Raw genomic sequence first — 13,648 nt, forward strand, 5'->3', positions numbered from 1 at the left:
GTAACAGAATGCTTGGCTATTCCAATTTCCCATTATCAATATCCCTCAAGCCGAGAAAGCTAGAGATAGCAGGTTTTGGTACATATATGACTTGGAATTCAAAAGATGCCCTGCTTCTCCAGCCAAGCCTCCAGAATATCGTTCACTTTATGTGACCGCTGAACCATAATCCAATGCGATGAGCGAACTTCTTCAACTATCAGATGGAGAACATACGTATGCTCTCATATCCTCCACCATGTTCGAAGTAATGGCAAAATCATCCATCGCCCGAATGAAAAGCGTGATACAATTGATCACCGCCTCTTTCGGATCCCAGTGAGTAGGGACAAATCATCAACGAAGTTTTGATAAAGCACACGATAGGTGTTGCCCGTATCGTCTTAGTATCCATCCCGGCCTTTAACGGCCACATCAACCGCGAGTGCTGAAGTTGGAAGTTGACGCTTATGTATGTAGCTTTTTACGGCAGTGAGATGTGACCAACACTGGAACATGATTATTGTCTAGCGAGATGTTAGGGCCCGGTACTTCATACTCTGTTGATCTGTGATTGGTAGAAATGGATAAATATAGCTGCCCAATAAGTACGGAGTACATATGTACTGTAGTTATAATACCAGAGTTGGTGATGTATCGCAATAGACTGGTCAAATTATGCTGTGAGATTAGGGCATCGGAGGGGCACGAGATACTCGAGGCACGTGAGACTGAATTGAGGTGTACAGACAACCTTGGAAAGTCCGGATTTGCTTTAGTCTGGGACCAACCCGTGGACCTCCCTTGGTTCCGAGCTGAGCTGATCTGATTTGATTTAATCTGTGATATAACCACGTCCAACATCCAACGTACAACATACTTCCATCAGAACTCACGTTGAGCCGAAGGTCCGGGTTAGTGCGACGACCTGTGCGTACACGACCCACCGTTCATCTCACGCTTTTTCGCAGATCGAAAAGAGTTCAAAGATCTCAAAGCTCTGGACAAGTGAGAACCTGGCAATTCCTCAATTCCAGGCTAATCAGAAGCCAAGCATAATCCCCATATAACCCCATGGAGCCAGGGGGAAGCAGAAATCCAAGGTTCAAATTCCTCTGATCGACTGGAATGATCTGCCTTATCGCGGAATGAGCCTCGTGTTTGTTTCTTTCTCTCTTCCTATACGCTCTTTTGGTGAGTTCTAGATTTGTGTGTGTGTGTGTACATGGAGATCGGACTTGGGCTGATCAAAGCTTCATTTCAGCTTGCCCCCACTAATCCTACTATCCTTCCACACTCTCTCCTGAGCGCTCCCGAGATAAAATTCCCGACGCCTACTACAGCCTGACTGGCATCCGCGAACCTACCTCATGAACTTGGCTTGAAATATAAATATCCTGCGCTCTCAGCGGACCTTGAATCACCGATCGCCTCCTTCCCGAGGATATGGCTACCACCGCCCCCCTCAGTGCGAAAAGCAAGCTTGCTGGACCCGGCGCATCCTTGAAAATCACTCCTTCGAACTCTCCAATCCTCCGACCAGGCACGCGATCCCCTAGCAAAACCTCCCATCAATCCTCCTTGTCCCTCCAGACTGTTATCGGCACAACAACAACCACTCCCAATGGCTTTTCAAGCCATGACCAGAGCAGAAGCTTTGCTCTATGCGCTGGATCAGCAGCAGTTCTTGCAGAATTGGACGAAAACGATAACATAACACAGCGCTTCTTCCGAGCCCGGCCCTCCGCAACAAGTGTCAACCCATCAACTTCTTTTTACAACCATTCGACTCCCCCAGCCACCCCAGACCCGAGATCACGATCCCTTTCCCATATCCGGTCCAATCCACACCTTAATCTCCACAATGGGTCTCCGTCAAGCGAAGCTATTGACAGCGGCAGTCCACGTGGATGGTCCTCGAGGGAAAGAATCAAAGCAGTAACGAGTGTTTCGATCAGCCCGAATGGAAGATTCCTTGCAGTAGGAGAGGTAAGTGGGGGAAGTTGAGATAAATTATTGCAACAACAGCAGCTGACAACTTCAAGACTGGTTACAATCCTCGAGTTTTGATATTTTCGACAGCGAGAGATGCTTTGCCGGATGTTCCCCTATCAATTCTGAACGAGCACACGTTCGGTGTTCGGAGCCTGGCGTTTAGCCCCGACTCTCAGTATTTGGCAACACTCGGCAACCCGAACGATGGATTTCTCTTTATCTGGACAATCAACCTCAAGAATGGGTCGGCCAAGCTACACTCCGCGAATAAATGCACTTCGTTTATTAAGGATATGTGCTGGGTCGGCCAGAGCTTGGTCACGTATGTTTGATTGGATGGTGATAACTAGCTCTCGACTAATCTCTTTGTTTAGGACCGGTCTGCGACATGTTAAGGTCTGGCGTCTTCCAACAGTGATTCGGCCTGTTTCACCAACCAAGACACGTTTAAATGTCGAGGGAGCTGGCCCCTCACCCAATCCTGCCCCGAAAGCACTCTCTGGCAGGAATTGTCTACTAGGGGCACTGGGCGACAACACCTTCACCTGTGTGAACAGTATTTCCTACAACGAGGCTGTAATCGGCACAGATTCAGGCGCAGTTTGCTTTCTCGATGATCGCGAAGGATCCCAGAAGATGATCACGGTAAAGCAAGTTGGATTCAGCATCACCTCGTTGGCCGTGGACTTTGACCAAGAATCCATATGGCTAGGTGGACGAGGAAGGCAAATGCAGCGGGTGCCATTTGAGGTTCTACGATCATCCGGCTCATCCAGGCCGATGTCCCCTGTGCGCCTTGACAAGAGTGCGCTTGACAGGAAAAGCAAGACACCGGCGATTACCTGTATGGGGTCTCTCAATTCCCATTTGGTCACCGTTGAATCCACTCGCGCGATTCATGTCTATCCAATCGACACTTTAGGCGAAGATGGTGAACAGGAGGAGGGCGAGGCTTCTATGCCGGCCCATCGGGACCCGATTCTCGGCATTTGCCGCATGGATTTCCCCAATGACTTGTCTGCGGACTTCTTCACATGGTCTCGCAATGGTTCAGTGAACTTTTGGGATGCCCAAGGGAAGTGTCGAGGATCTAAAAATATCGACCTCGACCAATTTCCAGGAAAGGAAGATGATTCGGCAAACGAACTCAAGGTTTTAAGGACCGCTGAGAATGCGGGCTGGTTTGTCTCTGCTGACAAATTTGGTGTATTGAGGTATGTGCAAATATGACATAATGACCAAGCCCTTCAGCTGACTCTAGTGCAGAATCTTTTCGAACTCCGACTGGAGTTGCCTCAACGAAGCCCGCGCCCATGGTGGAGAGATCACGGATGTGGCCATCCAAGGAATGGACGATACCTGGCTAATAGCTAGTTCTGGGCGTGATAGGATGGTGCAACTTTTCGAGAGACGAGACACCGAGTTGCAATTGATTCAAACCATGGACGATCACGTCGGAGCTGTTGGACAATTGATGTTCATCAACGAAGGCGAAAAGCTGCTTTCGTGCTCCGCAGACCGCACTGTTGTCATACGAGAGCGCGCGACGCGAGAGGTGGATGGTGGCACATCTGTTGCCTACCTCATCTCAAGGGTCATCACTCAAAAGTCCTCGCCAGTGTCCATGACACTTTGTCCAGACGACTCGAACATTCTATACCTTTCTACCATGGATCGTTGTGTTTCGAAATTCGATATCCCCTCCGGCCATCAACTTCACTGTTTCAAGGCATCTGATTCGGAGACAGCTGATGCGGTGGTTCTGTGCTCGTTGACAATTGCATCTGAAATTTCAGGCCAGACTCCGAAGGTTCTTATAGGTGTTTCGAGCACCGACAAATCTATTCGTGTCTATGATCTAGAGCGAGACCAGCTGCTCACTGGCGAATTTGGCCATACAGAAGGCGTCACCGACGTGTTACTTCTGGAGGAGCGTGATAAATCCGATGGGTCCCAAACCAAGCGCACAGTGATCAGTGCTGGTATGGACGGTATCTTGATGATATGGAACCTATCTGTCCAACAACAGGTCTCACCAGACCTCATCGGGAACACACGTGAGGACGATGAAAACCCCGTAAAGGAACTGACAGCGGCGAGGCCCCCTCTCCGAAAAGTCCTTTCCCGTAGCGAGCTCGCCGGATTCCAACGACCTGATAGCCCCAATCCTACAACACCAACACCTATACGCGAGCACTCCCCAACCCTACTCCGCAAGCTGTCTCGACTATCACTAGCACCATCATCACTCAAAAACCACGCCGTTTCAGAAACATCCTCCCCACCAAACCGCCTCTCGCCAACACCAGGGCCAGGCACACCACAAGACCGACGCCGCCGCTCCCCATCCCCAGTAAGCCCGAAAACCAAAACCCCAACACCCCGAAAACCACACAGCGCAAGAACCACCAACCGCCGCACATCCCTCGACTTCCGCAACCGCGGCAAAACAACCCCGCGCAGCGAATTCGGAAGCCTGGATATGTCCACCGAGCAGCTATGCCGGAGTCTGCGAACGTATCGCAAGAAACTCAACGGCTCGAGTCAACGCATGCAAGCGCAAAAGGAGCTCGAGCGCGAGCTCAGTCTCACACTCCGTATTGTGGGTGGTCGTGGACAGAGTAGCGACGAGAGCGCCGAGACTGAGACGGATAGTAGCGGGAAAGATATGGAGCGAGAGCAGAAACAGAGCTACTCGGCCATGCCCAAGTCGCCTCGTATTCCTCACCGTATGCCGTCTACGCCGTCGTTGAGGCATAAGGGAGTGCGGCAGGTTTCACGAAGTCGTTCTTCCGATACGAATGAGGAGGAATGAACTCCGTTCTCTCATCGGGGAATTTTTATTCTGCTTTGAGGAGAGGTACTGCAGTTTTGGTTTTCCATGGCTTCCTTCGGTCATGGAATTGCTACGGCACTTCTATATCACCCACCCTTGATCCTTTTTTTTTTTTTTTTTTTTTTTCTTTACTGGCATTTTCGCTCGTGCATTCTCTTGGGGTTTTTTTTGCATTCTTTTTGTTTCCTTGCATCTTTGCATCATCTACTGAATTTTCGGTGGCTTGCGCGATTTTCCTTTCTACTTCCTGATTTCCTAGAGATCATTTCCCTTCTGATGATACCCATATTTACCCTTTATTGAGAGGCTATAGGCCATCTCACCATGATCAACATCCTTGAGTCCTTTCTTTCTCTTTATATAAATTTTTTTCTTTTGATCGGGAAAGCATAAGAATACCTAATTCAAGTTTTTCAATTTCATTTCAAAAAAGCTAACACTTCACTCTACACACACATTCCTCCACCTCGCCAGAACCCATGTGAAATACCATTGAATATCTTCATCAAATCCTCACCTAATGTCAATCAATCAGTAGCGTCTTGATAGACGCTTCTTGCTAACTGCACGCACACGCACTCTCACCACACACCCACTCGAAATCTCCAGACCAAATCAGCTTAACAACTCAGGGCCTCAAACTCCAATCAAGCCCCCCAGTCTAGTTTGAAGCGTCTCGACCAGTTGTTTGCCCTGGGTACCTGGCACAAGCTGAGCAATACTAATGGCCTTGTTCGCCCAACGCTGACAATCCTCATCTTGTGTAGCACGGTAAAAGTCAGTAGCCTTGTTGAAAGCCACGGTAGCAATCTTGATCAACTCCGCAGCTGGATATGTAAACACTCCGCAGAGCTCAGACCCGGTATGCATGGTGCTCAGATCGTGCAGTGTATTGAATCCCTCCTGCGTAACGTCTGCTTCGTTTGCCATTGCAAGGATTTTGTCGAGCACTTCTTCAGCAACCTTGGGGTCGGCCATTTCGACATCGAGATAAACAAATTGAAGATACTCTGGTTGTTGAACTGGTGTAATGGCTAGAGAAAATAGACAATGGAGGTAGCGGGGCAGAGAAACCCGGAAATCGCGCTGCCATGTGCTTGGGGGGTCATCCTGTGGCTCGCTAAGTTTTAACACGATCCGCTATTGCATCAATGTCAGTGGTTGTTCAGAGAATGCAGTATCACATCCATAATAATAGAGCGTACCTTGATGATCTGGATTGCCAGTGTGGGTGGTGGGTTCAATTGGAGAGTCAGATCCATGATAGGTGCGTAAAACTTTGGATCGGGGAATGTGTCGTCGGATGCACAGATGCTGGCCACATTGTCCCACTTCTTAAGGTGCATAGCAGCCTCAAGGTCAAAGAATTGGGCAACATCATGGTGCCTATCTTCTTTGTAATTCGCGTCATCATCTGCCTCCTCCTCTCCATCTTTCCAACCACATAAGTCACCGAGCTCCTGGAAACAAGCGCGTACATTCTCGTAGTGCAATGCCTGCATATGGTCAGTATGGTCATCAGGCTATGATATTGTGATATTTCCGGGGGATAACTTGGTATGGACAAGAACCGCTGGAACTAACCTTTTCAGTCGGATCATCCTCGCAGCGGGCCTTCAGGGAGCTAACAAGGAGACGGAGGTAAACAACTGCAAATAAATGCGGTCTGGGTGCTTTGGAACCCATCTCGGGGTATGCAATCTGACGATACTGCAGCGCAAACTGTAAACTTATTAGTAAATATAGCCAGAAAGATACATTGCATGAATTCAAAACAGACATCTCTAGAGTGATCCAAGACAGAAGTAGCCCACAGAAACCCGGAAGAGTTGATAAGTTTCAAAGCAAGTTTGTAAGATGCACAATACAGCCATTGCAGTTGGGTGACTGAGACCTCCTGGTCACCACCTTCAAACATGCTGTTCTCTTTTGCGTAAGAAAAGGCTGTTGAACGGTCAGTATCAGAAGATAGCTATAGCTTTAGAAGGGGAAAACGCACCACTTTGGAGTACAGTCTCGATACAGTTGCCAATTCTCTGGCTAAAGCCTTTTGAGAGTTCTTCGGAAAGAAGAGTGATTGCGAATCTGTTCAGGGTAGCCAAATTAGCCTTGTAGACAAAGTCATAGATTCGAAACATGCTCACATGTAATGTTCGGCGGCGGGAAAGTCATCATGATAGATGTCATCTGAAGTCAAACATTTGATGAATTGATCAAGACAGTTCAGTACTTCTTCTGGTTTGTGTTGTCTCTGAGCTTCCATTGCGCATGATAGGAGACTCGTTTGCTTGTGCGGCACCGGGTGAAAAGGAAAGCCGAGATAAAAATGCCCTTGTATTTGGTTAGAGTAAATCAGAAGAGTGAAAGTTCCATGGAATATCCATACCAGAGCCGTCTTTCCCTTCCAGCAAGCGCAACTTATAAGACAAGTACATCCTCTCGCAATCCACTTGACTTTGGAGTAGACCCCGGTCGATTAACAGACGAGCAGCGGTGGTATCCCCAGTCTGTAGGTAACATGCCACCAGCTTCCTGAATAAATATTAGCCTCCAATGCAAGTAAAACGACAGGTTTGTTCCGCTGACTTTTGTATCGCAATCTGGATTTCCATGGAGCAGTATTGAAAGATCTTCGGATCAGTGCACACCTGAAGCCATAGCTGTGCAGTCCAGTAGTCCTTCTTGAGAAGGGCTTCGCCAGTCATTTTCCAGATGCACTGTAGGCAATCAGTCAGCTCTTTTCTTTGATTATCATGGGAGTTTGCCTTACAATCACGGTGGCATGAGCTGCCTTGGCGCTAACTGATGGATATCCACGTTTCTCTAGTGCGTCAATAACACCCCGGAGGGTCCGAATGCGCTTGGAATCAGAGTACTCCGATCTGCCCAGAAGTAGAAGAAAAGCAACAAAGCATTTCTCTGTCCATTCTCTTGGCAGAGGGCGCGTGAGCAAAATTCGAAATGCTTCCATTCCGTTATCCGAACCACTAAATAACCGTTAGCAAGGTACCTCACCAAATAGACTACACCTAGGTACCCTGAATGCCCCAGAGATCTGGCAAATTGGAAAATTCTAGATCCATGTTAATATCTGTGAAAAACTCCCAGTCAATACTTGTTGGGATAACTCACATCGGCATGTTGATATCTGCGAGAGGTAACTGATCAACCAGACCCTTCAGGCCTACAACAATATGGTTAGTTCAATTCCACCCAAGATAAATATCAGTCTTACCTTGTAGTAATTCGTCGTTACTAGGATTGTTATGTCCCACAGAGAGATCGAAAAGGACCATAGCAGGGTGCTTTGCGTAATACTGAAAAAGTCAGCTTCGGGTTTACCACGCCTCACCACAGACGTACTTCTCTCAAGCGTCTCACTTCAATCTCGTAGGTGACGATTGCCTGGGTGCTTCTAGTCTGTGCGGAAGCCACAACTGCAACATGTTAGCCCAGGTCATCAACTAGATCAACCCACTCACTAAGGGAGTGTCGAATGACCAAGTTCCAATTATGGTAATCTGGAAACTTCAACTGATTCATAATGGAATAAGAATGGAAGTGATCGCCTGCTCTCTGCAGCCATGTCATTGCGATTTCTGGCAGGCACCGTGCGAGTGCAGAGTCACCGATGATAAAACAAGTTTCGAAAATCAACTCTTCATCGTTTGACACAACCGGTGTAGGGAGTTTGGCGAAGAAATGTTCGGCGATATCGACTCGCTCCTGCAACCAGGCCTAGAATAATGTGTCAGTTCTGATGTTGACACAACGCAGTGTTCCGACGATACAACTCACCAGTCGAATACGAAGCAAGAAATATCGGATGGTGAGATTGCGGTTGATTGCAGGGTCAAGGCCAAGATGAACAGGCTGAACACTCGTCAGCCTTAGAGCGGCCACGGACAAGATATTCAGCGCAATTTCGCGTTGCTCGTTCACTGTTCTTGTTGTTAGATCTGATAAAGTTATCGAGTGGGATATAGGATGATATACCGATGCAAACACGCGCTGCCTTGAGGGCCAGGTCGAGAGCCCTGAGGCTCCCTATAAAAGGTCAGACAAGCTCACTTTAACAAATATTAGAGATCGTAAGAAACCTAAGAGATCAGGCGTGACAGCCATGTTCAAGATGGCGAACGCGATAGCCCTCACTTTGCCGAGCACTAGGACATCCTCCGGATTGTGACCACGCAAGGGCGTCAGATAAATGCAGTCGTTCCAAAGCAATGTACCAATCCCATCCAGGTGCTCGCGATTCGGCATGTTTACCACGATACCAAACGGGTTACTGTTGAGGTCGCTATCCAGTCTGAGGATGACATCGGGGGCGAGGAGAGGACTTGTCGAAGTATTGACTGTGGATAAGATCGTACGCAAGGTGCAGGCAAAGTCTGAGGTAGAAGGATCTGAAGATTAGCTGTTGCACCCAGAGGAACAAGGTGTGCGTCTCGTACCTGCCAGAGCATGGCGTGTTCCAGACAGTTGCGCCATAGAGAAGACCTGGGAATTGGGAGACAAAGGGAGAGGAAGATGAAAAATAGATAGGAGATGCTAAAGGTTGACGAATATGTTAAGAGAAAAGAAAAGAAAGAAAGAGAGTGAGAGGGAAGATGGTTGAAGTTGGAAGAGCGTGGAGGTGGAGGGACGAAAGAGACAGTTGAGTCGTGGAGGCTGCGCTTCAAACTCCAAGTGCACTTGTTTGCGTCGTCTCTTGACTATTGCAAACGGAACATCCATGGATATACACTATTCAGAGGATTACCTCTCTTCCTATATATCATCCGAGTCAAAATATGCTATTAGAAGTTGTACACATAAATCAAGCACTATACATTTTTCCGTGAAGAGCACAGCCAAAACTCGGGGAATCACTAAACCAAAAGATGATACCAAAAGAGAAATCCTTACGTGATATAAAATAAATAACAGAGTCTACCAAAAAGTACTATTTATCGATGGGGAGGAAGTTCCCAACGATGAGAGACGGGCTGCACAGTGTTAGATTCGGCACGTTAGGATCTAGTGGATAGTGAGCAGTGAACACTTACATGTTGTGATTGTCTCGTCTGATCGTAAACGAAAAGCAGCAGGTAATACCATCGCCTGTGGAGTTAGGATTAGGGCTCTTCAGCGTGCAACTGGTGAGCATGGCCTTTTGGGTATTGTCGAAGGCGATAGCGCCGAACTTTTCCCAATAGCTAACCAATTGATCTTCGACAATGATCTCGTGGATAGCAAGTTTGCCCTACAGAGAGTAAACATGTGAGTTGGCTGTGATATTATGTGGGGATCTCCAATTTTGGAACTTACATCTCGCAGACCCTCCACTGGGACATCAATAAGCTTTGCCATCTCATTATTCCCTCGGAAGATCTCGCCTGTTCGACGCCAGCAGCAGGCCGGGATAGCCATACTGGCAAAGACGCGGTCGTACTCCATAAGACTCCGCTCGAACCACATCTCCACCAGAATCAGTTCGATATCAGTCAAGCTCTGCATGCGTTCTCGGAACTTGGGCCGGAACTTATCAAGCTGCCGCAGAATCTTTTGCCGAGATATTTGCTGCATGTTCTTTTCCATGTACTGGTTCAATCGTGCATATCCCTTGACATAGTTGAACGGTTTCAGCAAACCGGCGTCATATTTCGCTTTGAGAAGCTTGTTCATTCGCTCCTCTGGTGGGTCCGTTCCTGCTGGGTCGGCGGCAGTCATGTAGTATGTTTCCCGAGCTTTGTCATTGCCCACCGTGGAGGTTGGTCGTTGAATGGAGTCTCCTGGCGGTACTTGGCTTTGTGCTGGCGGCGGAAGTTGTGCCGGAGGAGCCAACCCGCTCGGTAGCGCCATACCATTCATCGAATTCATCAAGGATGAATCGGTGTAGATTCCCTGCATGTCTTGATTTTGGAACATCGCCCCATCGTCCAAGAGACTGTTACTGAGGAAATCTCCGAGCAGATTGTACTCGTTGGTCACCTCATGGGCATTAAACATGTACGACGGGTGGAGAGAATGCATATCCTGGAACTGATTCTGACCACCTACCCAGTCGGTATATTGCATGACTGTCATACCACGTCAGCTGAGTCCGGGGGCAAAAACAGGATTTGTTGCAAACTCACGCTGAGAGTTAGGCTCGAGGCCCTGACTAGATGCAGAAAGATTGCCAGGCGGTACCGTTGAAGGCGGGTTCACAGCTGAGGGCGCAATTCCGATCGTGGTATCAGGGAATGATTGCTGACCAGCAGCATCGGCGACATCGACACTCCTAGACATGCCTTGAACGGAGCCCAATTCATTGTTAGACGAGCCCTCGTCGTCTGCAGCAGAATGTTCGTGTTCGCCACGTCCTCGTTTTGCAGTTTCCCTCGGCTCATCATGGCACAGGTGGCCGATGTTTCGCTTTATACAGCGGGTGCAGGGCCGTTCCTTCGTAGATACAGACAGGTCAGCTGGTGCAATTTATTTTCCCGCAAGTTTGGCTTCAGGGTTTCAGATGTGACGGGTCGCGAACGGGGAAAGGGGAGACAGGCGTCGTACCGAGTCACAGGTCATATGCTGTCCCACGCGAACAAAACCCCGTTAGCAAAGCCAGTTCCTCCAATAGATATGCGCCAGCACTAATGCCATGGCCTATCGCGTATGGCAATCAAACATAATGACATCCCAAGAGGTAAACTTACCGAGCGGCGACAATATACACAAGCTAGAATTGCGGGAAACTCTCGTTAGCAAAGATGTTCTTATCGTTATGCGCAACAGAATCGGCCGCGCCCAGATCCCTGTCGCATGCTGCGCAACGGCACCTTACCGTGATTCACCTTCCGGCGCTTCTTGGGACTGGAGTGACTCCCCGAGCCGGTCGTTTCGGCCTTGGCCGCAGATGTTTGCGAGTTCTTGACGCTCGTATCCTTCCCTGCATCAGTGGACCTGGACTTTGTCGCATTGGAAGCGCCCAGCGGCGCATTCTTTTCGGACATTGCGCAAATGTTGAGAACCACCAGGGCCGGGGTGAAATGGCTGCCTGCAGACCAGTTGGTAGTTGGTAAATGTCAAAAAGTTCTTGGGGATGGAGAAAGCGGAGTCACCCCTCCGAACTGCTCCGCATGGGGTTGGCTGTTTGGGCACACGCCACTTTCGGGGGCGAGACCTCGGTCAAGGAATTACGTTTTTCTATTCTTACAATTGGGATTTGAATTGAGACCATATTCTGTACTCCGTGCAAAAATGCAGACTCGTGTTTTATTGATTTACAACCGTTTAGTCTTTTCCCCCCTTCCTCTCATGCAGTGGGGGCCTCGGGTTGCCTAGTCATCTTTGAAGCTAGGACTCCTCAGATTCGACTGGGTGCGCATGATACTCGCATTACCCTTCTCCCAATATAGTGTGATTCATATTTGACCCTTGCAAACCTCTTGCAAAGGGATATCCTCTGTTGAAAAAAGGTGCGGTTCCACCATATGCAGCTATTCAGCGACTGCATTGAGATTCAAGTACGCGACAAGGATTGCCGATGTGATTCCTGGTCGCCAAGCTCGGTCGGTACTTGGTTTGCGTTTTTAATAAGCGTGCATACTCTGGGTCCGAGGCCCTTCATGTGTCAATCATAAGCATCGAAATGCCGGTATTGGTGGCTTGGATGGTGTGGTATGGTGATGTCCAGGGGGACGATCAGTCGTTGGGCATCGAGTATAGATCCAAGGCAGCTTGTGAACGAGTGATGGCATCGCCAAGTCCTGCGAAGGGGGCTGTGTTGCTTTGCATGGATTGAAGATGGCCATGCAGTTGCTTCATGAGTCCTTGGACTTCGGGGTCGGTCTCCAACTAAAATCAAATACAATGGTCAGTTGACAGAGCGAGCACGTGTGGTTCGCAAGCAGTCCATACCTCATCTAGTGTCACTTGGCTATCCTTCGCGCCAAGAAGGATGAACTCGGAGGACCCAGAACTCTCGGTTTGAGGAAGTGCATCCAGCTGTCGGAGCACGGGGTGTTCCTGCGGTCGCAAAATATTAGCCAGTCCCGGTTGGAAGCAAGATGCGTTTGCTGCATACATTCTTGGTCTGTCGTTTCCTTTCAGCCTCGGCCCGTTTGGCATTCTTGTCCATTTCCTGGAGTGACTTCGTCTCCCCAGCAAGGAGCGCTTCTTCTTTGGCAATTTCGGCTTTTAATAGATCGACGCTGTCGTTCATCGTAGCCAAGTGGGCCTCGAGCGACCGCTAAAGATTTAATTAGGATGGACTTGTCGACAATCGTAGAGGGTCACATACGTGCTCATTCAGGGCAGATTCGTAGTCGAAGTTGGATTCCTTCGTTATGGGTGGAAACGGCATTCGCGGGAGTCGTTTGCCTAAACTAAAACAACAGTTACTATCATCATCTCTCTCAAGACACTGGTAGCTCTGCGGAAGCTACCAGACTGAGCATGGCGCCCTACTTTCGCACAACCGCTTGCACGGCACCCTGTGCCTCGATACGCTTGCGCTCATTTTGATTCCGCATTATCACCGGTCGCTCAAGGGAGTGGAACATGTCCTTGATCTTTTCTTGGACGGGTTCCGGTAGAGGGGTCCATTTCGACTTGATGGTCTTCTCTGGGACGCGGCGGACGTGAGGTTTGAGATAGGCGTAACGCTTGGACTCGTCCTCCTGCGGGACATCGTCGGTGTGTTTTCGTTTTGGAGGCATGGTAAGTTGAGGGCGTTGGGTCTGTCGAGGTCCAAAATTAAGGTTACGTCGACGCGTCTTCACATGCAGGCAAAACAGAGCGGTGGGGACAGAACATGGAGATACTAGCAGCATTCCGACAGGTCTTGGTAGTCTTGGCCTTTATTAAACA

General features: G+C 48.9%; 4 protein-coding genes across 4 annotated transcripts; 1 reads left to right on the top strand and 3 right to left on the bottom strand.

The window, feature by feature from the left end:
• Positions 1–1,425: 1,425 nt before the first annotated feature.
• Positions 1,426–4,789, top strand: N7455_011215 (WD40 repeat domain-containing protein; the record flags this gene model as incomplete). Its single annotated transcript, XM_040959783.2, has 4 exons — positions 1,426–1,968; positions 2,025–2,296; positions 2,349–3,188; positions 3,241–4,789. 4 exons carry the CDS (start codon positions 1,426–1,428, stop codon positions 4,787–4,789), a joined length of 3,204 nt encoding a protein of 1,067 aa, XP_040809706.2.
• A 657-nt stretch (positions 4,790–5,446) lies between these two features.
• On the bottom strand, positions 5,447–9,304 carry N7455_011216 (SPO22/ZIP4 family meiosis protein; the record flags this gene model as incomplete). The annotated part of the gene is made up of 18 exons (XM_065606614.1): positions 5,447–5,950; positions 6,016–6,306; positions 6,395–6,532; positions 6,591–6,754; positions 6,810–6,895; positions 6,955–7,141; positions 7,197–7,342; positions 7,397–7,527; positions 7,581–7,797; positions 7,848–7,883; positions 7,943–7,994; positions 8,046–8,127; positions 8,192–8,247; positions 8,293–8,548; positions 8,609–8,751; positions 8,807–8,857; positions 8,911–9,204; positions 9,268–9,304. 18 exons carry the CDS (start codon positions 9,302–9,304, stop codon positions 5,447–5,449), a joined length of 2,871 nt encoding a protein of 956 aa, XP_065459780.1.
• A 454-nt stretch (positions 9,305–9,758) lies between these two features.
• On the bottom strand, positions 9,759–11,790 carry acuM (gluconeogenesis transcription factor RDS2; the record flags this gene model as incomplete). The annotated part of the gene is made up of 7 exons (XM_065606615.1): positions 9,759–9,801; positions 9,862–10,058; positions 10,124–10,875; positions 10,933–11,239; positions 11,351–11,368; positions 11,494–11,516; positions 11,622–11,790. The coding sequence occupies 7 exons, from the start codon at positions 11,788–11,790 to the stop codon at positions 9,759–9,761; spliced, it is 1,509 nt and encodes a 502-aa protein (XP_065459781.1).
• A 691-nt stretch (positions 11,791–12,481) lies between these two features.
• N7455_011218 (uncharacterized protein) lies at positions 12,482–13,497 on the bottom strand (the record flags this gene model as incomplete). The annotated part of the gene is made up of 5 exons (XM_040959811.2): positions 12,482–12,634; positions 12,698–12,805; positions 12,864–13,028; positions 13,080–13,164; positions 13,247–13,497. 5 exons carry the CDS (start codon positions 13,495–13,497, stop codon positions 12,482–12,484), a joined length of 762 nt encoding a protein of 253 aa, XP_040809695.2.
• Between the last annotated feature and the right edge of the window lie 151 nt (positions 13,498–13,648).

This window comes from Penicillium solitum (genome assembly GCF_028829755.1).
Source record: "Penicillium solitum strain IBT 25940 chromosome Unknown utg000009l_segment0_segment0, whole genome shotgun sequence".
Classification (NCBI taxonomy): Eukaryota; Fungi; Ascomycota; class Eurotiomycetes; order Eurotiales; family Aspergillaceae; genus Penicillium; species Penicillium solitum.